Source organism: Salmo salar, chromosome ssa10 (genome assembly GCF_905237065.1).
Source record: "Salmo salar chromosome ssa10, Ssal_v3.1, whole genome shotgun sequence".
In the NCBI taxonomy this organism is placed as follows: domain Eukaryota; kingdom Metazoa; phylum Chordata; class Actinopteri; order Salmoniformes; family Salmonidae; genus Salmo; species Salmo salar.
The window spans coordinates 28,252,289-28,276,301 of record NC_059451.1 but is presented as its reverse complement, the minus strand read 5'-3'; the positions used below and the strand labels follow the sequence as shown (position 1 = coordinate 28,276,301).

The following is a 24,013-nucleotide window of genomic DNA, read 5'->3' as shown; positions in this document are numbered from 1 at the left end:
CACATTTCCTGTTTGCACTTTACAAGGCACATAAAGCATAACATTGGATACAATTGCATAGCAACTGCACATTCAGTTTCATCAGATTGCCATTTCCTATGCTGGGAAGTAAAGCGGAAGTGTAGAGTAAAGATTGGTTTGGAAAATAATAGCTTGTGGGCAGAGTCTGTGCACTTCTGTTTGGAATGTTTGTGATGTTAGGGAAGCCGGAGATGCCGGTCTGCAATTTTCTTTCTCCTGATGGTTAAATGCAGGTAAAACTGCGGAACCTACTTGTAGCAGGGACCTTAAGGGTTGCCTTATTTCCTGGGGTGAGTGAACTGAGCAGTCGGGCAAGTTTTAAAAAAACTGAAAACAAAAATGCAAGGAATTCCAGCACGCCAGCCTTAAACGGGACCATGTCTATGTTCCCTCAGCCCCATGTTGCAAACCAGGTGTCAGCAACCCAAATGAGAGGAAGAACATTATTCTCTCAACATCTAGTATTTTTTGGTGGTGCACGGGATGTGATAAGTATATTACATAGGGCGATTCCAAGGTAACAGAATGATGCTGACTCTCAGATTCTTCAATTTAAAAAGCATGTCAAACAAAACCCAATGATTGTTTAACTTTGCAAACTATACAACTCTATACACAAGGACTACTTTTAACAAATTCCTATAAACATTTTACAAAAACATATTTACTGGAAGAACAGTGCAGATGCAAAGCCTGGTAACAGAATAACGGATTGTGCTAAAAAAAACTTTACTGCAAATAATTCCAGCAGCCTAACATAGCTACAGGGCCTTCAAAAAGTATTCACACTGCTCGACTTTTTTCACATTTTGTTGGGTTACAGCCTGAATTTAAAACGTATTAAAGTGAGGTTGTGTCACTGGTCCTACACCCAATACCCCATAATGTCAAAGTGGAATTATGTTTTTAGAATTTTTTACAAATTCATTCAAAATGAAAAGCTGAAATGTCTTGAGTCAATAAGTATTCAACCCCTCTGTTGTAGCAAGCCTACATTCTCACCCTGTGTGCAATATTAGTGTTTAACATGATTATTGAATGTGTCACGACTTCTGCCGAAGTTGGTGCCTCTCCTTGTTCGGGCGGCGTTCGGCGGTCGTCGTCACCGGCTTTCTAGCTACCACCGATCCACGTTTCTTTTTCCATTTGTTATGTCTTGAGTGTTCACACCTGGTTCCCATCTCGTTATGATTATTTCCCTATTTAACCCTCTGGTTCTCATTATGTTTTGTGCATGATTGTTTTCTTGTCTTCGTGTTAGTTGTTTGTGTCAGGATTGTTATCCCTGCGTGGATTATTGGTTTATGATTTTTTCCGAGAGTAAAGTACATTATTTTACTCAGTTCTGTGTCCTGTGCCTGACTCTATCCTCACCTCCGCACAACTGACATCTGACAGAATGACTACCTCATCTCTGTGCCTAACACATACAATTATCTGTAAAGGTCCCTCAACCTAGCAGTGAATTTCAAACACAGATTCAACCACAAAGACCAGGGAGGTTTTCCAATGCCTCGCAAAGAATGGCACCTATTGGTAGATGGGTAAAAAAAGACAACATTGAATATACATTTGAGCATGGTGCAGTTATTAATTACACTTTGGATGGTGTATCAATACACCCAGTCATTACAAAGATACAGGCATCCTTCCTAACTCGGTTGCCGGAGAGGAAGGAAACCGCTCAGGGATTTCATCATGAGGCCAATGGTGACTTTAAGACAGTTACAGAGTTGAATGGCTGATAGGAGAAAACTGAGGATGGCGCAACATTGTAGTTACTACACAATACTAACCTAAATGACCGACCGAAAAGAAGGAAGCCTGTACAGAATAAAAAATATTCCAAAACATGCATCATGTTTGCAATAAGGCACTAAAGTAAAACTGCTAAAAATGTGGCAAATAAATGAACTTTATCTCCTGAATACGAAGAGTTATGTATGGGGCTAATCCAACACGTCACGGAGTACCACTCTCCATATTTTCAAGCATAGTGATGTCTGCATCATGTTATGGATATGCTTGTAATCATTAAAGAATAAAATCCTAGAGGAAAACCTGGTTCAGTTTGCTTTCCACCAGACACTGGGATATCAATTCACCATTCAGCTGGACAATAACCTAAAACACAAGGCCAAATCGACACTGGAGTTGCTTACCAAGACGACAGTGAATGTTCCTGAATTGCAGAGTTACAGTTTTGAATGAAATCTACTTGAAAATCTATGGCAAGACCTGAAAATTATTGTCTAGCAATGATCAACAACAAATTTGACAGAGCTTGAAGAATGTTGAAAAGAATAATGGGCAAATGTTGCACAATCCAGGTGTGGAAGGCTCTTACCCAGACTTACCCAGAAAGACTCACAGCTGTAATTGCTGCCAAAGGTGCTTCTACAAAGTATTGACTCAGTGGAGTGAGATATTTCTGTATTACATTTTCAATAAATTTGCTAAAATGTCTAAAAACATATTTTATGTTTTGAATTCAGGCTGTAACACAACAAAATGTAGAATAAGTCAAGGGGTATGAATGCTTTCTGAAGGCACTGTACTGGGGCGTCACAAAAGCAGTATATTTTGTTTCTCTGCTACACTGGAAGCGTAACTTTTGGTCAGGGCAAGCAGAGCACAAGCCACTTTATCCTATTGCTCTCACCGTACGTATTAACTGAAGATGATGTGGGCAATGACACTACGGAAAGCTATTCATTTTCAATAGAAGAAGTGAAGTGGGCAAGGGACATTAACATTCTACATTGTAGAATAATAGTGAAGACATCAACACAATGAAATAACACATGGTATCATGTAGTAACCAAAAAAAGTGTTAAACAAATCAAAATATATTTGAGATAAGATTCTTCAAGTAGCCACCCCTTGCCTTGATGACAGCTTTGCACACTCTTGGCATTCTCTCAACCAGCTTCATGGAGGTAGTCACCTGGAATGCATTTCAATTAACAGGTGTGCCTTCTTAAAAGATAATTTGTGGAATTTCTTTCCTTCGTATTGAGTTTGAGCCAATCAGTTGTGTTGTGACAAGGTAGGGTTGTATATTATGCCATATTATGGCAAGAACAGCTCAAATAAGCAAAGAGAAACGACAGTTCATCATTACTTTATGCCTTAAAGGTAAGTCAATGAAGGTCAGTCAACAGGCTCTCATCAGCACCGCCACAGGAATGGAAGAACCAGAGTTACCTCTGCTGCAGAGGATAAGTTCATTAGAGTTATCAGCCTCAGAAATTGCAGGCCAAATAAATGCTTCAGAGTTCAAGTAACAGACACATCTCAACATCAACTGTTCAGAGGAGACTGCGTGAATCCTGCCTTCATGCTTGAATTGCTGCAAAGAAACGACTACTAAAGGACACCAATAAGAAGAAGAGACTTGCTTGGGCCAAGAAACACGAGCAATGGACATTAGACCGGTGGAAATCTGTCCTTTGGTCTGATGAGTCCAAATGTAAGATTTTTGGTTCCAACTGCCGTGTCTTTGTGAGACGCAGAATAGGTGAATGGATGATCTCCGCATGTGTGGTTCCCACCGTGAAGCATGGAGGAGGTGGTGTGATGGTGTGGAAGTGCTTTGCTGGTGACACTGTCAGTGATTTATTTAGAATTCAAGGCACACTTAACCAGCATGGCTACAACAGCATTCTGCAGCGATACGCCATCCCATCTGGTTTTCGCTTAGTGGGACTATCATATGTTTTTCAACAGGACAATGACCCAAAACACCTCCAGGCTGTGCAAGGGCTATTTGACCAAGAAGGAGAGTGATGGAGTGCTGCATCAGATGACCTCGCCTCCACAATCACCCGACCTCAACCCAATTGAGATGGTTCAGGTCCTCTGACACCGCCTGGTATAGAGGTCCTGGATGGCAGGGAGCTCAGCCCCAGTGATGTACTGGGCCGTGCGCACTACCCTCCGCAGCGCCTTGCGGTCGGATGCCAAGTAGTTGCCATACCAAGCGGTGATGCAGCCGGTCAAGATCCTAACAATGGTGCATCTATATAACATTTGAGGATCTGTGGGCCCATGTTGAATCTTTTCAGCCTCCTCTTGCGTGCCCTCTTCACGGCCATTTTGGTGTGTGTGGAGCATGATAACTTCTTAGTGATGTGGACGCCGAGAAACTTGAAGCTCTCGACCTGCTCCACTACAGCCTTGTCGATGTGGATGGGGGCGGTCTCGGCCCTCCATTTCCTGTAGTCCCCGATCAGCTCCTTTGTCTTGCTGATGCTCGCGTCACTGGTCAATTCGCGGCTGTGTTTTCCTTTGTAATCCATGATAGTTTGCAAGCCCTGCCACATCCGACAAGTATCAGTGCCGGTGTAATAGGATTCGATCTTGACGCTTTGCCTGTTTGATGATTCATTGGAGGGCGTAGTGGGATTTCTTACAAATGTCCGGATTAGTGTCCCACTTTTTGAAAGTGGCAGCTTCTTAGCGAAGAGCAATTTCTCAAGCAAGAATTTTGCTAGGACTGCCTTGGAATGGTCAGAGTGGGAAAAAAACAGCTGCTATTTGCAGAGAGGTTTAGAACTCTCTTCTTATTGGTTTATTAACTAATTTACTGTGTGGTGATGACACCAAGCAGGCCAAAACTCCATCCCACCAAAACAGGAAGAAATTTCACTCAATCTTACACTAAAAGGATTTTAACATAATTTTCACAATTGCACAGTATTATGTATTATTCCAACATCATAGTGTGGAAATATCCATAGAAACACAGAAAAACCACGTTTTTCACTGCACTGGACCTTTTAAGTCGATCTCTGTGTGTGTTATGACAGTGATTAAGAAGTTGCAGAACGTTTTTTGGGTGGGCTACGATGAGAACAGAGTTTTTCTAAATAAATTGGCTTAGGCTATAAATACATAACGTTACCGCTTTGTTTTCCCTGGCCAGATGGGGCAGTTATTTCTTACACTATCTTTCTAGTATTATTACCTATAGTCAAAAATAACTTTTGGATATTAGATCTCACCAGAAATTCAACTTCCCTGAACTTGACACTTTCTTTGAACATCCCGAGGCAGTTGGCAGCCCCACTCATCCCGGTTGCAACACAAAAACGTCAACGCCGGAGAAGAAGTGGGGTTCTAGTGTAACGATCGTCGTAAGGAGGAGACCAAGGTGCAGCGTGGTAAGTGCTCATGTTTACTTTTATTTAACTCAGAACACTAAACAAAATAACGAAAAAAATAAGACGAACGTTACATTCTGCAGGCTTACACAGAGCTGTACAAAAACAAGATCTCACAACCGAAGGTGGGAAAAAGGGCTGCCTAAGTATGATTCCCAATCAGAAAAAACGATAGACAGCTGCCTCTGATTAGGAACCATACTTGGCTAAACATAAAGAAATATATGACATAGAATGCCCACCCCATATCCCACCCTGACCTAACCAAACAGAGAAAAACGGCTCTCTCAGGTCAGGGCGTGACATCTAGTCAGACTCAGGTGAAGAGCAAACCATCCAATGCTTCCGTGTATATTACAGGCTGACCACACCGCTCGCGTCGTGTGCGCTGCAAAATAAATTTTAAAATCTGTCATTCAATTATTACCCCCATACTGCTCGTGCACGCCAACGAGCATCTGCGTTGCCAAGTGCTACAATAGAAATCAGTTCCATTTCTGATGCAGATCGCGCTGCAAGACCTGCCTCTCCCATCTCCTCATTGGTTTATAGAAGCAGGTACCCACGTGCCATCTCCTCATTGGTTATACCCACGTGGGTGACTGAAAGACGAACGAGGTCAGTGGCGGTAATGCACCTAATTTATGAACGTTGCCAATCGCAATATAAAGTCAAGAGAAGAAAAAGCCTGGAAGGAAGAGAGATGACTAGAAACGATTCAGTTGACCGTTTAATGTGTGGATTAATTGGCAGAGTAGAGGACCTTGTGCATTTCAGGTAAAATAACAACTCAATGTTTATATCCCAGGACAAATTAGCTAGCAACAGCAAGCTAGCTAAATAGGACAAATTAGCTAGCAAGTGCAAGGTAACTAGCTAAAGGCCATAAATGTTTAATGCTTTTCGACCTGTCCCCAAATTAATTTAATTGGTTCAGAGTTTGTTTTGATATTTAACCTGCGTGTCTTGATCGCATTTTGTGTGGGGGGACAAAATAAATGTATGCACAATGGCGCACGCGCGCAGCTGGTTTGGGTTCCGTGTTACTCTCTAACGTTCATGAAAATAAAATAGACAAGCTCAGGGTGAGGATCTCCTTCCAGAAAGACATAAAGGGACTGTAACATACTCGGTTTTACAGATTCATGGCTCTCTCCGGATATATTGTCCCCGTCCATACAGCCAGCGGGGTTCTCCTTACATCGTGCGAGCAGGAAGCAGGAACTCTCCAGGAAACACAGAGGTTTAGGGGTATGTCTCATGATTAACAACTCATGGTGTGATTGTGGTAACATACAGGAACTCAAGTCCTTTTGTTCTCCCGATCTGGAATACCTTACAATCAAATGCTGACTGCTTACGTCTCAAGATAATTTTCTTTAGTTACTGTCACTGCTGTTTCGATCCCGCGGACTGGGAAATGTTCCGGGTCGCATCAATGAATAGTACTGTAGTATACGCTGACTCAGTGACTGGGTTCATCAGGAAGTACATGTTGTTCCTACGGTGATGATTAGAACTTACCCAAACCAAAAGCCATGGATAGATGGCAGCATAATGCAATTATATTTTTGTCAAAATGACTAAGACTAGACTAAATCTAAAAAGCGTGCCTAAATGAACAATGCTTCACACCGACAGTGTGGTAAAGAAGGCTCAACAGTGCCTCTTCAAGAGGCTGAATAAATTTGTCTTTGTCCCTAAGATCTTCACAAACTTCTACAGATGCACCAACAAGAGCATTCTGTCGGGCTGCATCACAGCCTGGTATGGCTACTGCACTGCCCGCAACCGCAGAGCTTTCCAGAGGGTGTTGAGGTCAACGTAGTCTCGCTTTGCCATTCCTCCAAAATGGCGTTGTTGTCACACCTCCCTTGGTGGTCTAGAGAATTTTGTATCGCAATGGTGGTTTGAATGGTCTGCTGGCTCCCAGCTGCAAGATTTTTATTGGATGTGACATTTCAAGAACCCTCCCCCACACGCCCATTGAAGGGTGTGTGACATGTTATGTTCATCACTGTTTTCTGACCAGGTAGGCCATATTATGTAGAAAGTTGTTCCGTATGCTAGCTAGTTTGCAACACTTCCGAAAATGTAAGAAAAGACGGAGGAAAAATGTAATTCTGTTTAGCCAGAAGTCTGATCTATACACAAAATCAAGTCGATGAAGGCATTACAACGCCTCTGCTTGAACACTCTTTTCTTTGCAGAGACGTTTTGGTCTGTCTACCTACAAGCTATGGTAAAAGTTTAGTGTGTCAAGTGTAGCCGACAGTCCGCGATTTATTGAAATTGAAAGTAGAGAAATCGATGGTAATAGTAGTTTATCCTCTGATGTCAACACGCGGGTCAAAGTGAGATGGAGGATGAGAAAATTGCCAAGGGTGAATATACGATTGTCTTGGTCCCAGCTTTGAAGTACCTTTACTGACCTTGCCTTCTGGATGATAGTGGGGTGAACAGACCGTGGCTTGGGTTGTTGATGTCCTTGATGATCTTTTTGGCCTTTCTGTGACATCTGGTACTGTACGTGTCCTGGAGGGCAGACAGTGTGCCCCCAGTAATGCATTAGGCAGACCGCACTACCCTCTGGAGAGCCCTGCAGTTGTGGGCAGTGCAGTTGCCGTACCAGGTGGTGATACAGTCCGACAGGATGCTCTCAAATGGTGCATTTGTAAAAGTTTGTAAGGATCTTAGTGGCCAGGACAAAGTTCTTCAGCCTTCTGAGGTTGAAGAGGCACTGTTGCGCACTCTTCACCACACCGGCTGTGTGGGTGGACCATTTCAGATTATCAGTGATGTGTACGGCGAGGAAATTGAAGTTTTTCACCTTCTCCACTGCAGCACCATCTATGTGGATGCTGTCTCCTGAAGTCCATGATCAGCTCCTTTGTTTTGTTCACGTTGAGGGAGAGGTTATTTTTCTGGCACCACTCCACCAGGGCCCTCACCTCCTCCCTGTAGGCTGTCTCATCATTGTTGGTAATCAGGCCTAATACACCTCTGTCGACTGCAAACTTGATGATTGAGTTGGAGGCATGCGTGGCCATGCAGTCATGGGTGAACAGGGAGTACAGGAGGGGGCTGAGCACACCCCTTATTGGGGCCCCTGTGTTGAGGATCAGCGTAGTGGATATGTTGTTTCCTACCTTCGCCACCAGGGGGCAGCCCGTCAGGAAGTCCAGGACCCAGTTGCACAGGGCAGGGTTCAGATCCATGGCCCCGAGCTTAACGATGAGGTTGGAAAGTGCTATGGTGTTGAAGACTGAGCTGTAGTCAATGAACAGCATTCTTACATATGTATTCATCTTGTCCATATGTGATAGGGCAGTGTGCAGTGCAATGGCGATTGCATCATCTGTGGATCTATTGGGGTGGTATGCAAATTGAAGTGGGTCTAGTGTGTCAGTCAGGTATGGTGGAAGTGATATGATCCTTAACCTGTTGGGGCTAGGGGGCAGTATTTGCACGGCCGGATAAAAAACGTACCCGATTTAATCTGGTTACTACTCCTGCCCAGTAACTAGAACATGCATATAATTATTGGCTTTGGATAGAAAACACCCTAAAGTTTCTAAAACTGTTTGAATGGTGTCTGTGAGTATAACAGAACTCATTTGGCAGGCCAAAACCTGAGAAGATTCCTTACAGGAAGTGGCCTGTCTGACCATTTCTTGCCCTCCTTGATCATCTCTAACAAATACAGGGGATCTCCGGCATGACGTGACACTTCCTACGGCTCCTATGGGCTCTCAGAAGGCGGGAAAAAGCTGAATGATGTAATTCCATCCCCAGGCTGAAACACATTAGCACGTTTGGCAAGTGCTCTATCAGAGGGCCATTAGACTGAGGCTCGTGCATGAGGGGATAGCATGCTTTTACTTTCACTCTCTTTGTAATAAAAAACGATTTCCCGGTCGGAATATTATCGCTTTTTTACGAGAAAAATGGCATAAAAATTGATTTTAAACAGCGGTTGACATGCTTCGAAGTACGGTAATGGAATATTTAGAATTGTTTTGTCACGAAATGCGCCGTGCTCGTAACCCTTCTTTACCCTTTCGGATAGTGTCTTGAACGCACAAACAAAACGCCGCTATTTGGATATAACAATGGATTATTTGGGACCAAACCAACATTTGTTATTGAAGTAGAAATCCTGGGAGTGCATTCTGACGAAGACAGCAAAGGTAATAACATTTTTCTTATAGTAAATCTGACTTTGGTGAATGCTAAACTTGCTGGGTGTCTAAATAGCTAGCCCTGTGATGCCGGGCTATCTACTGAGAATATTGCAAAATGTGCTTTCACCGAAAAGCTATTTTAAAATCGGACATAGCGAGTGCATAGAGGAGTTCTGTATCTATAATTCTTAAAATAATTGTTATGCTTTTTGTGAACGTTTATCGTGAGTAATTTAGTAAATTCACCGGCAGTGTTCGGTGGGAATGCTAGTCACATGCTAGTCACATGCTAATGTAAAAAGCTGGTTTTTGATATAAATATGAACTTGATTGAACAAAACATGCATGTATTGTATAACATAATGTCCTAGGGTTGTCATCTGATGAAGATCATCAAAGGTTAGTGCTGCAGTTAGCTGTGGTTTGGGTTTATGTGACATATGCTAGCTTGAAAAATGGGTGTCTGATTATTTCTGGCTGGGTACTCTGCTGACATAATCTAATGTTTTGTTTTCGTTGTAAAGCCTTTTTGAAATCGGACAGTGTGGTTAGATCAACGAGAGTCTTGTCTTTAAAATTGTGTACAATAGTCATATGTTTGAAAAATTGAAGTTTTTGCATTTTTGAGGTATTTGAATATCGCGCCACGGGATTACACTGGCTGTTGAGTAGGCGGGACGCAAGCGTCCCACCTAGCCCATAGAGGTTAACTAGCCTCTCAAAGCACTTCATGATGACAGAAGTGTGAGCTACTTGTCATTTAGTTCAGTTACCTTTGCATTATTGAGTACAGGAACAATGGTAGACATCTTGAAGCAAGTGTGGTCAACAGACTAGGATAAGGAGAGATTGAATATGTCCGTAAAACCCTCCAGCCAGCTGGTCTGCGCATGCTCTGTGGACCTTGTACTTGAGATGACACACACAGATGTTCATGGGAGTGTCTCTGTTTTATTGCACATCAGCCAATGAGGGTAACCCTGACAAAAATTGACAACATTCTGAGCGCAATTCCCTTACTTTTCTGAATTTAGGAAAAAACATTCCGCTTTGCCCATTACTGACGTGAGATATGCAATAGCCCTACTGTCTATCATTACTTTGGAGGTTTTTGGATATGATGAACACTTGAGTGATGATGATTATGATGATACATAAAATTACAGAATATTTTCAGTTCAAATAATTACACAAATAAAAGCAACAAACAACGTAATGTTATGAAAGTAAATACACATTTTGTGAGTCTACATTGTCATTGGTTTCAGTACAACGTCTTCTTTCTCTCTTACATTACTTCTCTAACGGTGACATTTAAGATCATTTCCATTCTAGGATCTCAGCACTACAGCTGAAATCAACTGTTTGTGACCTCAGTCTGCATACCAAATGAGCAGACAGTTTGTTCTTCTCACGGTTTAAGTTCAGTTTGTGGTTGCTGATACACAACAGTAGTTCCTCATAGTCCAATTTTTGCAACAGGCTTATTTGGAAGTTCTGGAACTTGGGTAGAACCTGCTAGTTGTCAAAGCAAACACCTTCTGATCAAGAAGCACACTTGCGAGATGATAGAGTGCTTTCCAGACTCTTGCTTCAGCTCACTGTCTTTAGCAAATCGTTGCAAGAGGTGGCCTCAAATGGTCTTGCTGACTTACTGTGCAATATCAAACTGGACATTTTTATTTTATTTTTATTTCATCTTTATTTAACCAGGTAGGCAAGTTAAGAACAAGTTCTCATTTACAATTGCGACCTGGCCAAGATAAAGCAAAGCAGTTCGACACATACAACAACACAGAGTTACACATGGAGTAAAACAAACATACAGTCAATAATACAGTAGAAAAATAAGTCTATATACAATGTGAGCAAATGAGGTGAGATAAGGGAGGTAAAGGCAAAAAAAGGCCATGGTGGCAAAGTAAATACAATATACCAAGTAAAACACTGGAATGGTAGATTTGTAGTGGAAGAAAGTGCAAAGTAGAAATAGAAATAATGGGGTGCAAAGGAACTAAATAAATAAATAAATACAGTAGGGAGAAGGTAGTTGTTTGGGCTAAATTATAGATGGGCTATGTACAGGTGCAGTGATCTGTGAGCTGATCTGACAGCTGGTGCTTAAAGCTAGTGAGGGAGATAAGTGTTTCCACTTTCAGAGATTTGTATAGTTCATTCCAGTCATTGGCAGCAGAGAACTGGAAGGAGAGACAGCCAAAGGAAGAATTGGCTTTGGGGGTGACCAGAGAGATATACCTGCTGGAGCGCGTGCTACAGGTGGGTGCTGCTATGGTGACCAGTGAGCGGAGATAAGGGGGAACTTTACCTAGCAGGGTCTTGTAGATGACCTGGAGCCAGTGGGTTTGGCGACGAGTATGAAGCGAGGGCCAGCCAACGAGAGCGTACAGGTCGCAGTGGTGGGTAGCATATGGGGCTTTGGTGATAAAATGGATGGCACTGTGATAGACTGCATCCAGTTTATTGAGTAGGGTATTGGAGGCTATTTAGCATGCATTTAGTTTTACTTACGTATTTAAGAGCAGTTGGAGGCCACGGAATGAGAGTTGTATGGCATTGAAGCTCGTCTGGAGGGTTGTTAACACAGTGTCCAAAGAAGGGCCAGAAGTATACAGAATGGTGTCGTCTGCGTAGAGGAGGATCAGAGACTCACCAGCAGCAAGACCGACATCATTGATGAATACAGAGAAAAGAGTTGGCCCAAGAACAGAACCCTGTGGCACCCCCATAGAGACTGCCAGAAGCCCGGACAACAGGCCCTCCAATTTGACACACTGAACTCTATCAGAGAAGTAGTTGGTGAACCAGGTGAGGCAAACATTTGAGAAACCAAGGCTATTGAGTCTGCCGATGAGAATGTGGTGATTGACAGAGTCGAAAGCCTTGGCCAGGTCAATGAATACGGTAGCACAGTATTGTTTCTTATTGATGGCGGTTACGATATCGTTTAGGACCTTGAGCGTGGCTGAGGTGCACCCATGACCAGCTCTGAAACCAGATTGCATAGCGGAGAAGGTGCGGTGGGATTCGAAATGGTCGGTAATCTGTTTGTTGACTTGGCTTTCGAAGACCTTAGAAAGGCAGTGTAGGATAGATTTAGGTCTGTTGCAGTTTGGGTCAAGAGTGTCACCCCCTTTGAAGAGGGGGATGACCGCAGCTGCTTTCCAATCTTTGGGAATCTCAGACGATACGAAAAAGAGGTTGAACAGGCTAGTAATAGGAGTTGCAACAATTTCGGCAGATCATTTTAAAAAGAAAGGGTCCAGATTGTCTAGCCCGGCTGATTTGTAGGGGTCCAGATTTTGCAGCTCTTTCAGAACATCAGCTGACTGGATTTGGGAGAAGGAGAAATGGGGAAGGCTATTCAGATAGCAACCGATAAGACAGCTAACGATTAGCGGGCCGCAGATGGGCGTTCAGGTTACGTCGCGACGGAGGGGCCTGTTGGATAACTCCCTCGGGCAGATAATGTCGGTAGTCCAGTCGTGAGGCCCGGTGGGGCTCCGCATCAGCAGTAAAACGGGTCCAGATAGGTGATTGTAGCCCAGGAGTGGCTGATGGAACTCTTCAGCTGGCTAGCTCCGGAATAATTGATGTTAGCTCCGGGACCGACGTTAGCCAATAGTCACTCGGATAGCAGCTTGCAAGATCCAGGTGTAAATGTCCAGAGCTTGCGATAGAAATCCGGGGATATGGAGAGAAAAATAGGTTCGGTATGCTCTGGTCTGAGTCACGTTGTACAAAACTGGCGATAGCTATTCGAACTAAGGGATAGCTGATGACCGCCAACCGTGGTTAGATGAATACTAACGCTAGCTTCTGGCTAGCTTCTGTTGTGGATTTCAGATTTGAGGTGAATAATACTTTTTTTTTATTGGTGAGGCGTGTTGCAGGAGAGTGTTTAGATGTTGAGTTTTTAGAAAAAAAAATATATAAAAAGATATGCGAAGAAAATATGTAAATATGTATAATACACGGGACACGACAATACGAGGACAAAGGACGTCTGACTGATATGCCATCTTGGAGCACAAATTCTTGGGCCCCTTGATATTGGATGAGGTCTTTTGTGAGGCGCACATGGTATTCACAGTTCTTACATCAAATACTTTGGTATTTCTCTGTGCCGATAACCTTGAAGACAAATACCAATTATTTCCAAAGGACATCTACATATCCGTGACTTTGTACCATAATGAGTTGAAACAGTGACATTTAATAAAAGTAAAATAAGGTTTTAACATCTGAGACTGACATGCATTATGCAACACATTTGCAATGATAAACTTTGGTGCCACATAAAATGGGCTTTATCAGTTACTTAATTGTCAAGGAAAAATACAAACAATGTAGAAATGATCTAGGCTACAACTGTCACTATGACCAACTGACTATATTATTCAATGTAGCCTACAAATGTGAGCCTGTAGGACCTGTGCAACACTGCTTTCAACCTATATGATAAGTCTACGAAGAGGGTAATGATTAATACTGGGATAAAAAACAATCAATCAAACAAAAGTACACCTGTAGCTGCATGGCCTGTTGCATTGACAAAAGTTATCTGTAGATAGCTACTGAATGTTGTTAGAAGGTAGAGCACTTAAGTACGCAGTGATCACTTTTGTTCTTGTCAGAGCCGATGATGCACCAAAAACCGGTGCTTGTAGCAGTTGAATTCCCATATCTGGCGGCTGGTCATCTGTCGCTGGGGCTGGGTCCCTGAATAGGCCTTGTCTCGCCGGACTGTTCGTATTTTCCTGAGCAGACACTCTTTTGGTACTTCTGAGGGTCGAGACAGATCGAAAAGATGTGCTGCGGCTAACTATAGAACTTGCTCTTTCCGTCACAAAATAGACCATTCTTTCCACATCATTGGCACTTCTTCATATGAGTAGAAGATTGCGACAGGAGCCACATAATTTACTGCTTTTGAAAACCCACCACTCAGTGTGACAGGTCGCATTATCTATACTAAAGCCAGTGTGTAGTCCGGTCGCAATAAAGACGATTTACCTTGCAAAAGGTTATGTTTTTTCCTGTTACAGTCGTACGGTTCACCACAAACAGGACATATATCAACATATTTTGATGGGGTTTTAATCTGCAATTTCATGAACATCCTCACACACTGTTGCACTTACGACACTAATCTAGTGAGCACCTTTGATGCTCCGCCAAAGCAAGGCATTTGATTGGTTTGACATGTTGCGAGGCATCACTGAGTTATACCTGGTTCCCACCCATTTTTAGCTGACTTTGTGCCACAGGCTTCCCGTTTACGGAAGTCTGGTTCTCAAAAAGGCTACGGGCAGCCCAACACATCATGAGAGCACAGTGCTTGCCCTCCAGGATATCTACAGCACCTGGTGTCACAGGAAGGCCAAGAAAACCATCAAGGACCTCAGCCACACGAGTCTTGGCCTGTTCACCCTGCTACCATCAAAATGGTGGAGGCCGTACAGGTGCAGCAAAGCTGGAACTGAGAGACAGATTTTATTAAAATTTTATTTCACCTTTATTTAACTAGGCAAGTCAGTTAAGAACAAATTCTTGATAAACAGCTTCTATCTCCAGACCGTCAGACTGTTAACCTGATATGGATAGGGGGCAGTATTTTCACGGCCGGATGAAAAAACGTACCCAATTTAAACTGGTTACTACTCTTGCCCAGAAATGAGAATATGCATATTATTAGTAGATTTGGATAGAAAACACTCTGAAGTTTCTAAAACTGTTTGAATGGTGTCTGTGAGTATAACAGAACTCATATGGCAGGCAAAAACCTGAGAAAAAGTTGACCAGGAAGTGGAGGATCTGAGAATTGTAGTTCTTCTTTCTAGTCCCTTTCGAAACTACAGTATCTGTGCTGTTACGTTGCACTTTCTAAGGCTTCCATTGGCTGTCTAAAGCCTTCAGAAAGTGGTTTGGGCCTTCTCCTGTCTCTGGGCAGAGTATAGGAGCTCAGTTACTGAGTGGTCTGCCTGGCAACAAAGGGATTGGATATGCGCGTTCCCGCGAGCATGCTGTTTTTTATTTTTCTCCTTGAATGAATACACTATTGTCCGGTTGGAATATTATCGCAATTTTACGTTAAAAATACGTGCGTTACCCTTTGGATAGTGACCTGAACGCACGAACAAAACGGAGGTATTTGGACATAACTATGGATTATTTCGAACAAAAACAACATTTCTTGTGGAAGTAGCAGTCCTGGGAGTGCATTCTGACGAAGATCAGCAAAGGTAAGAGCATATTTCTAATACTAATTCTGAGTTTAGGTTGCCCCGAACTTGGCGGGTGTCTGAATAGCTCGCCGTGATGGCGAGCTATGTACTCAGAATATTGAAAAATGTGCTTTCTCCTTAAAGCTATTTTAAAATCTGACACAGCGATTGCATAAAGGAGTTCTGTATCTATAATTCTTAAAATAATTGTTATGTATTTTGTCAACGTTTATGATGAGTATTTTTGTAAATTCACCGGAAGTTTTTGGTGGGAATACATTTTCTGAACATCACGCGCCAATGTAAAAAGCTGTTTTTGGATATAAATATGAACTTGATTGAACAAAACATACATGTATTGTATAACATAATGTCCTAGGAGTGTCATCTGATGAAGATCGTCAAAGGTTAGTGCTTCATTTAGCTATGTTTTGGGTTTTATTGACATATATGCTTGCTTGGAAAATGGCTGTGTGGTTATTTTGGTCTATGTACTCTCCTAACATAATCTAATGTTTTGCTTTCGCTGTAAAGCCTTTTTGAAATCGGACAATTTGGTTGGATTAAGGAGAAGTGTATCTTTAAAATGGTGTAAAATAGTCGTATGTTTGAGAAATTGAAATGATTGGATTTTTGAGGTTTTTGTATTTCGCGCCACGCTGTTCCATTGGATATTGGCTAGGCGTTCCGCTAGCGGAACGTCTGTCCTCAACAGTCATCACTAGCCAGCAACCACCCGGTACTCTACCCTGCACCATAGAGACTGCTGCTCTATGTACATACTGTAGAGTCATTGAACACTGGTCACTTTAATAATGTTTACATACCGTTTTACCCACTTCATATGTACAGTACCTTCAGAAAGTATGCATACTCCTTGACTTATTCCACATTTTATTGTATTAGAGCCTGAATTTTTCTAATTTTATTAAACTATTATCATACACCTGCAACAAAGATAGCTCAGATGTGTGAGTGCCTTTTGAATTTTGAATAGCCCGAATTAAAAAATTATTGTTCTCACGCATCTACACACAATACCCCACTATGACAAAGTGAAATATTGTTTTTAGAAAGGTTTGCAAATTTATTGAACATGAAATACAGACATATCTAATTTACATAAGTATTTCTTACCCCTGAGTCAATACATGTTAAAATCCCCTTTGACAGTGTTGTATAGCACACTGTATTACTTACAACTAATATAAGGACAGGACATGAGACGTGAGTAGAAATTAACGTGGGCATTGTTTAATGCGTTTCACAAGAAGAACATTTCAAGCATTTCAACGTAGGTAAGCAAGGGGGGGTTACATGTGCCCTAAAAGGGACAAAACTAGAATATCAATACACAACAGACAGCGATTACAGCTTTGAGTCTTTCTGAGTAATTCTTTGCACACCTGGATTGTACAATATTTGCACATTATTCTTTAACAAATTCTTCAAGCTCTGTCGAGTTGGTTGTTGATCATTGCTACACAGCCATTTTCAAGTATTGCCATAGATTTTCAAGCTGATATATGTGTGTATTGTTATTGTATTGCTAGATATTGCTGCATTGTTGGAGCTAGAAATATAAGCATTTCGCTGCACCTGCAATAACAACTGCAAAACTGTCTACATTCAATAAACTTTGATTTGATTTTTTTGTATATCGCATGCCCATGTGGCGTGGAGCTCTATGGGTCCCTGTGGAACCTTTTGTTTGTCCCTTGGCTCTCGCTGTAGCTCAACCCAACCTGAGAGTGAGTGATCACAGGGTAGACAGGCTCATACAGGGCCTTAAAGAAAATGGGTGTCAATTACATTAGGCGTCACACGTAAAACACAAAGACCCCAAGACAATACAGAGCCCACTGTCAATGGAGCTCTCTCAGCCAATCACAACACAGGGTTTGTTTGTTTATTTCCTACTTCTTGCTCTGGTGATGAGGCATGTCAAATGGATCCTACATAGTTTAAAAATATATATTTTTTTATTGTTATTGAATATCCGAAACATATAATATACTTGCAGTGAAGCTGCTCAACAACTACATCATACCAGTCATCCAACAGACTCCCATTCAGAGCGACACACAGAAGCATCCAGGGTCAATGCCATGCTCAAAGGCACGTTGACAGATCTCCCACCAGGCCAAAAAACATGAACCCTCCAAGATCCCCCCCACCGTTCGCCAATAGCTGTCCCTCAACCATTCGAGACCCCTCCCACAGTCCCCCCCCCCCCCAAGAATAAAAATAAATTAAATTAATTCCTTTCCCCACCCCCAAGAACCCCTCAGTGCACCAACAACCAAGAGAATGAACTAAAGAGAAAAAAAGACAGAAGAAAACAATGCTAATTTTTTTTATAATAAATGTAAACAAAGGACATCAAGGACAACTAAAATCATAACAGCAATGCCAACTGTATATGTTTGTGTGCATGTCTGGCACTATTACATGTCTGTGTGTGTTCTTGTATGTGTTTATTTGAATGAGAGTGTGTGTATATATGCATGTGTACAAACACCTGCACGGCTCAGCCTCAGGCAAACCGGCATTAGTTGTAAAAACACTCCCCCTCAGTGTCATTCAAACGTACCTTTTATTATGTTTTATTTTGACCTCTTTTTTTTTTACTTTTATCTTTGACCATCATTCTATCTCCCGCACAGCAACTCCACTCCCACTTGTCTCCAATTCCACATCCCAACCCTCACCCCATCCCATCGATCTCTGCTGGCCACCCACTTCGGGATTCTACGCAACACGTCTTTCAACTATGCTGTGATGTTTAACGAAACAATTTCAATCTATCTAATCAAATAGAATACACAGATTGACGAGTTGACGATAAATACTTTTACAAAGAGTATTAGTAATTGACTGACCCGGTCTCTCCAGATCTCCTAACAGTAGTATTTCTAGGGTGTCATGACTTCCGCCGAAGTTGGTCCCTCTCCTTGTTCGGGCGGCGTTTGGCGGTCGACGTCACCGGTCTTCTAACCGTCGTCGCTCCACCTTTCATTTTCCATTTGTTTTGTCTTGTTTTCCTGCACACCTGGTTTACATCTCCTCTTAATTACTATGTGTATTTAGCCCTCTGTTCCCTCCATGTCTGTGTGGGGTATTGTTTATTGTCTAGGTTGGCACGCTTCCGGCTGGTTTGCGCTGGATTTTGTTTTGTACCAGTGCTTTGTGGCAGCCGGTACTTTGTGTTGTACTTTGTGCTGCATCACATGTTCTTTGGGCATTTGTTTTTGTGACTCGGTTGCGTTCTGTTCTAATAATTGCCTCAGTAAAGTGCTTTATCCACTCATCTCTGCTCTCCTGCGCCTGACTTCCATGCACCAGCTACACCCACCGTTGACATAGGGTCAATTTTAGATCAATGCTATGCATTTTCAGCCATTCCTGAACCTGAGACCAGAAACAGGCTACCTGAGGGCAATACCAAAATAAATGGTCTATTGATTCTGTATCCTCACAACAAAATCTGTAGAGCTTCGATGATTTTATGCCCCAAATATTCAACATTTTGTTCTTGTCAAGAATTCTATATAATAATTTTAGCTGAAAAGCACAAAGTCTTGAATCTTGCGTTGTTTTATATATCAACTCATACACCCGTACCATGGAATCGGTACATCAAAAATCTCTTCCCAACTATTTTGCAATCTGTATGGCACAGTTGACAACATCCTGGTCCTCAAATTAAACTGGTAAACCTTCCTATTTATGCTATTTTTATTCCTCTGCCAGTTTTGATCCTTTATATTGGGCAGACAGACCAGTTCCCTACCTCCTCCCGCTGCCACCTGCCTCCTCCATTTTTGAGGTAATGCTGTAATCAATTGGTTGTACTCTTGGATTGAGCAGACCTTCCTGTACAATTCTGATAACTCTATGAAGGACATACATCTACCATTCCAATTTACAATATAATTTAAGAACAAAATACAATTTTCAAACATCTTTCCCATAAATACAGGTATTTTATCAACCAGCACATTTGAGTTCAGCCATAATATTTGTTCTTCTTTCAGGGGGATTAAATTGAAGCCAGCTCTGCAATGCTTGTTTGAAAAAGAGAGATACTTTGAAAAAAGTATAATTTTCAATTAATTGATAATGTGACATGGCAATCTGCACAAAGGCAAAAAGGCCATGTTTAAACAATGGAGAGAGGTTTAGTGCTTTTATATTTAATCATCTCAACCCACCCAATTAATTTTCATTATAGAAACTCAGCAAAAAATATAAAACGTCCTCTCACTGTCAACTGCGTTTATTTTCAGCAAACTTAACATGTGTAATATGTTAGATTCAACAACTGAGAGGATAGATCCAACAACTGAGACAAACTGAACAAGTTCCACAGACATGTGACTAACAGAAATTGAATAATGTGTCCCTGAACAAAGGGGGGGTTCAAAAGTAACAGTCAGTAACTGGTGTGGCCACCTCCTCATAGACTGCACCAGATTTGCCAGTTCTTGCTGTGAGATGTTACCCCACTCTTCCAAGGCACCTGCAAGTTCCCGGACATTTCTGGGGGGAATGGCCTTAGCCCTCACCCTCCGATCCAACAGGTCCCAGACATGCTCAATGGGATTGAGATCCGGGCTCGTCGCTGGCCATAGCAGAACACTGACATTCCTGTCTTGCAGGAAATCACCACAGAACGAGCAGTATGGCTGGTGGCATTGTCATGCTGGAGGGTCATGGCAGGATGAGCCTGCAGGAAGGGTACCACATGAGGGAGGAGGATTTCTTCCCTGTAACGAACAGCGTTGCGATTGCCTACAATGACAACAAGCTCAGTCCGATGATGCTGTGACACACCGCCCCAGACCATGACGGACCCTCCACCTCATCCCGCTCCAGAGTACAGGCGATAAACGCGAATCCGACCATCACCCCTGGTGAGACAAAACTGTGACTCGTCAGTGAAGAGCACTTTTTGCCAGTCCTGCCTGGTCCAGCGACGGTGGGTTTGTGCCCATAGGCGACATTGTTGCTGGTGATGTCTGGTGAGGACCTGCCTTACAACAGGCCTACAAGCCTGAAGTCCAGCCTTTCTCAGCCTATTGCGGATAGTCTGAGCACTGATGGAAGGACTGTGCATTTCTAGTGTAACTCGGGCAGTTGTTGTTGCCATCCTGTACAGTGAGGGAAAAAAGTATTTGATCCCATGCTGATTTTGTACGTTTGCCCACTGACAAAGAAATTATCAGTCTATAATTTTAATGGTAGATTTATTTGAACAGTGAGAGACAGAATAACAACAAAAAAATCCAGAAAAACGCATGTCAAAAATGTTATAAATTGATTTGCATTTTAATGAGGGAAATAAGTATTTGGCCCCCTCTCAATCAGAAAGACTTTTGACTCCCAGGTGTCTTTTATACAGGTAACGAGCTGAGATTAGGAGCACTGTGCCTCCTTCCCTCAGCTCGTTACCTGTATAAAAGACACCTGTCCACAGAAGCAATCAGTCAATCCGATTCCAAACTCTCCACCATGGCCAAAACCAAAGAGTTCTCCAAGGATGTCAGGGACAAGATTGTAGACCAACACAAGGCTGGAATGGGCTACAAGACCATCGCCAAGCAGCTTGGTGAGAAGGTGACAACAGTTGGTGTGATTATTCGCAAATGGAAGAAACACAAAAGAACTGTCAATCTCCCTCGGCCTGGGGCTCCATGCAAGATCTCATCTCGTGGAGTTGCAATGATCATGAGAACGGTGAGGAATCAGCCCAGAACTACACAGGAGGATCTTGTCATTGATCTCAAGGCAGCTGGGACCATAGTCACCAAGAAAACAATTGGTAACACACTACGCCGTGAAGGACTGAAATCCTGCAGCGCCCACAAGGTCCCCCTGCTCAAGAAAGCACATATACATGCCCATCTGAAGTTTGCCAATGAACATCTGAATGATTCAGAGGACAACTGGGTGAAAGTGTTGTGGTCAGATGAGACCAAAATGGAGCTCTTTGGCATCATCTCAACTCGCCGTGTTTGGAGGAGGAGGAATGCTGCATATGACCCCAAAAAAATCAACCCCACCGTCAAACATGGAGGTGGAAACATTATGCTTTGGGGGTGTTTTTCTGCTCAGGGGACAGGACAACTTCACCGCATCAAAGGGACGATGGACGTGGCCATGTACCGTCAAATCTTGGGTGAGAACCTCCTTCCCTCAGCCAGGGCATTGAAAATGGGTCGTGGATGTGTATTCCAGCATGACAATGACCCAAAACACACGGCCAAGGCAACAAAGGAGTGGCTCAAGAAGAAGCACATTAAGGTCCTGGAGTGGCCTAGCCAGTCTCCAGACCTTAATCCCATAGAAAATCTGTGGAGGGAGCTGAAGGTTCAAGTTGCCAAACGTCAGCCTCGAAACCTTAATGACTTGGAGAAGATCTGCAAAGAGGAGTGGGACAAAATCCCTCCTGAGATGTGTGCAAACCTGGTGGCCAACTACAAGAAACGTCTGACCTCTGTGATTGCCAACAAGGGTTTTGCCACCAAGTATTAAGTCATGTTTTGCAGAGGGGTCAAATACTTATTTCCCTCATTAAAATGCAAATCAATTTATAACATTTTTGACATGCGTTTTTCTGGATTTTTTTGGTGTTATTCTGTCTCTCACTGTTCAAATAGACCTACCATTAAAATTATAGACTGATTATTTATTTGTCAGTGGGCAAACGTACAAAATCAGCAGGGGATCAAATACTTTTTTCCCTCACTCTACCTGTCCCGCAGGTGTGATGTTCGGATGTAGCGATCCTGTGCAGGTGTTGTTATACGTGGTCTGCCACTGCGAGGACGATCAGCAGTCCATCCGGTCTCCCTGTAGCGCTGTCTTAGGCGTCTCACATTACGGACATTGCAGAGTCAGTAGAAAGGCCTCTTTAGTGTCCTACGTTTTCATAACTGTGACCTTAATTGCCTACCGTCTGTAAGCTGTTAGTATCTAAACGAACATTCCACAGGTGCATGTTCATTAATTATGGTTCATTGAACAAGCATGGGAAACAGTGTTTAAACCCTTTACAATGAAGATCTGTGAAGTTTTGGATTTTTACGAATTATCTTTGAAAGACAGGGTCCTGAAAAAGGGACGTTTCTTTTTTTGCTGAGTTTAGATAGGCACGTTTTATTTTGTCTGGTTTAGCGTCCCAGATAAAGCAAAATATTTTTTGCTCATATGATTTTAAAAACGAGTCATCAGGAGTAGGATCCTACATAGTTAACATACCTGTACAAGGTGTTCTATTGAGAGCTGACCAGTGAAAAAAAGGGGGGAATAAACTGCACAAACCACTTGTTCCATGTGAGTGCCTACAGCCAATGGAAGCATGGCAGTTGTTAGCAATGGGAGACTAGGGAGAGGAAGATGGTTCCCTCAGGATTGTTATCATTTTGCAGCAGGGATAGGGACCATGCCAATCCTTTTTCTTTTGATGTCACAGGCACATTTGTCTACTCGCTGGATATGGAAATGCAATTCAGAAAGAGACAGAGGAAATTTGCTTACCTGTTGTGAAATTCATATATTTCTGGGAGATTGCCAAAAAGCACATCTTTCTTGTTCTCCAGTGCTGTAGGGATGAGGGGGGAAAGCTCTGTGTTGTCCAGCTCGGCAGCATACCCCTGGACAGGAAAATTACATTCAAAGCCATTAAGTAAAACTATGATGCCTCTGTGATAATGTGAACCCAATAAAACCCAGTCCTTCACATGGCTTTACACCTAACATTTGAATGAACATTACATGAACATAAATCAGTGACAGTTTGAGTAGCCTAATGGCTCATCTAAATCGACAAAGCAAGCACATTTTAAGTCCAACAAAAGTTCATACAATATTCTGAAATGGCCAGACCTGATGCAACATTTGCAATGTCAGGTTTTATGTTCCCTAGGTGCAGTTAGCAGAGAAAGGAGAGCTTTCTCTACTGTCTCTAACATTATTGCCACTAATTCACAACGTTTCACAGTCACGAGAGAGCCATTTAAAGTAACAAACGCACCTCCATGATGCTCTGCAGCTCCTCGACGTACAGCCTCTCAGTTTCAATCAGCTCATTCATGATGTGTCTAGGGAGGAAAAATACAGTATCCGTCAATTACAGAGAAGCCCTTTAGTGGTATTTGTTAGTGCAGATAGATTAATAAAAGCCAGAATGGAGACTCCAATTGCCACTCATATCCTAAATGCTTTGTCAAAGTTCTCCAACCAAATAATCATCCTCATCAGGAGGTGGGTGTGCACTCAGTCGAAGGTGGAAAACACGGTCATCAAACAAACCCAAAAGAGGCTCTGCTAGATATAGAAGCACAGCACCCCAGACATGAGGTACATTGGGGGGAAAACAAGGCCTAACAGAGGA

The 24,013-nt window shown here is 42.5% G+C and overlaps 1 protein-coding gene across 1 annotated transcript in view; it reads right to left on the bottom strand.

The window, feature by feature from the left end:
• mcf2l2 (MCF.2 cell line derived transforming sequence-like 2) overlaps positions 1-24,013 on the bottom strand; it is a 139,283-nt gene that overhangs the window by 25,831 nt on the left and 89,439 nt on the right. The window contains exons 16-17 of the mRNA XM_045688610.1: positions 23,654-23,720; positions 23,158-23,273 (exon numbers count right to left, since the gene is read on the bottom strand). Of these exons, the coding sequence (XP_045544566.1) occupies positions 23,158-23,273; positions 23,654-23,720 (183 nt within the window). The remainder of the gene's footprint in view (positions 1-23,157; positions 23,274-23,653; positions 23,721-24,013) is intronic.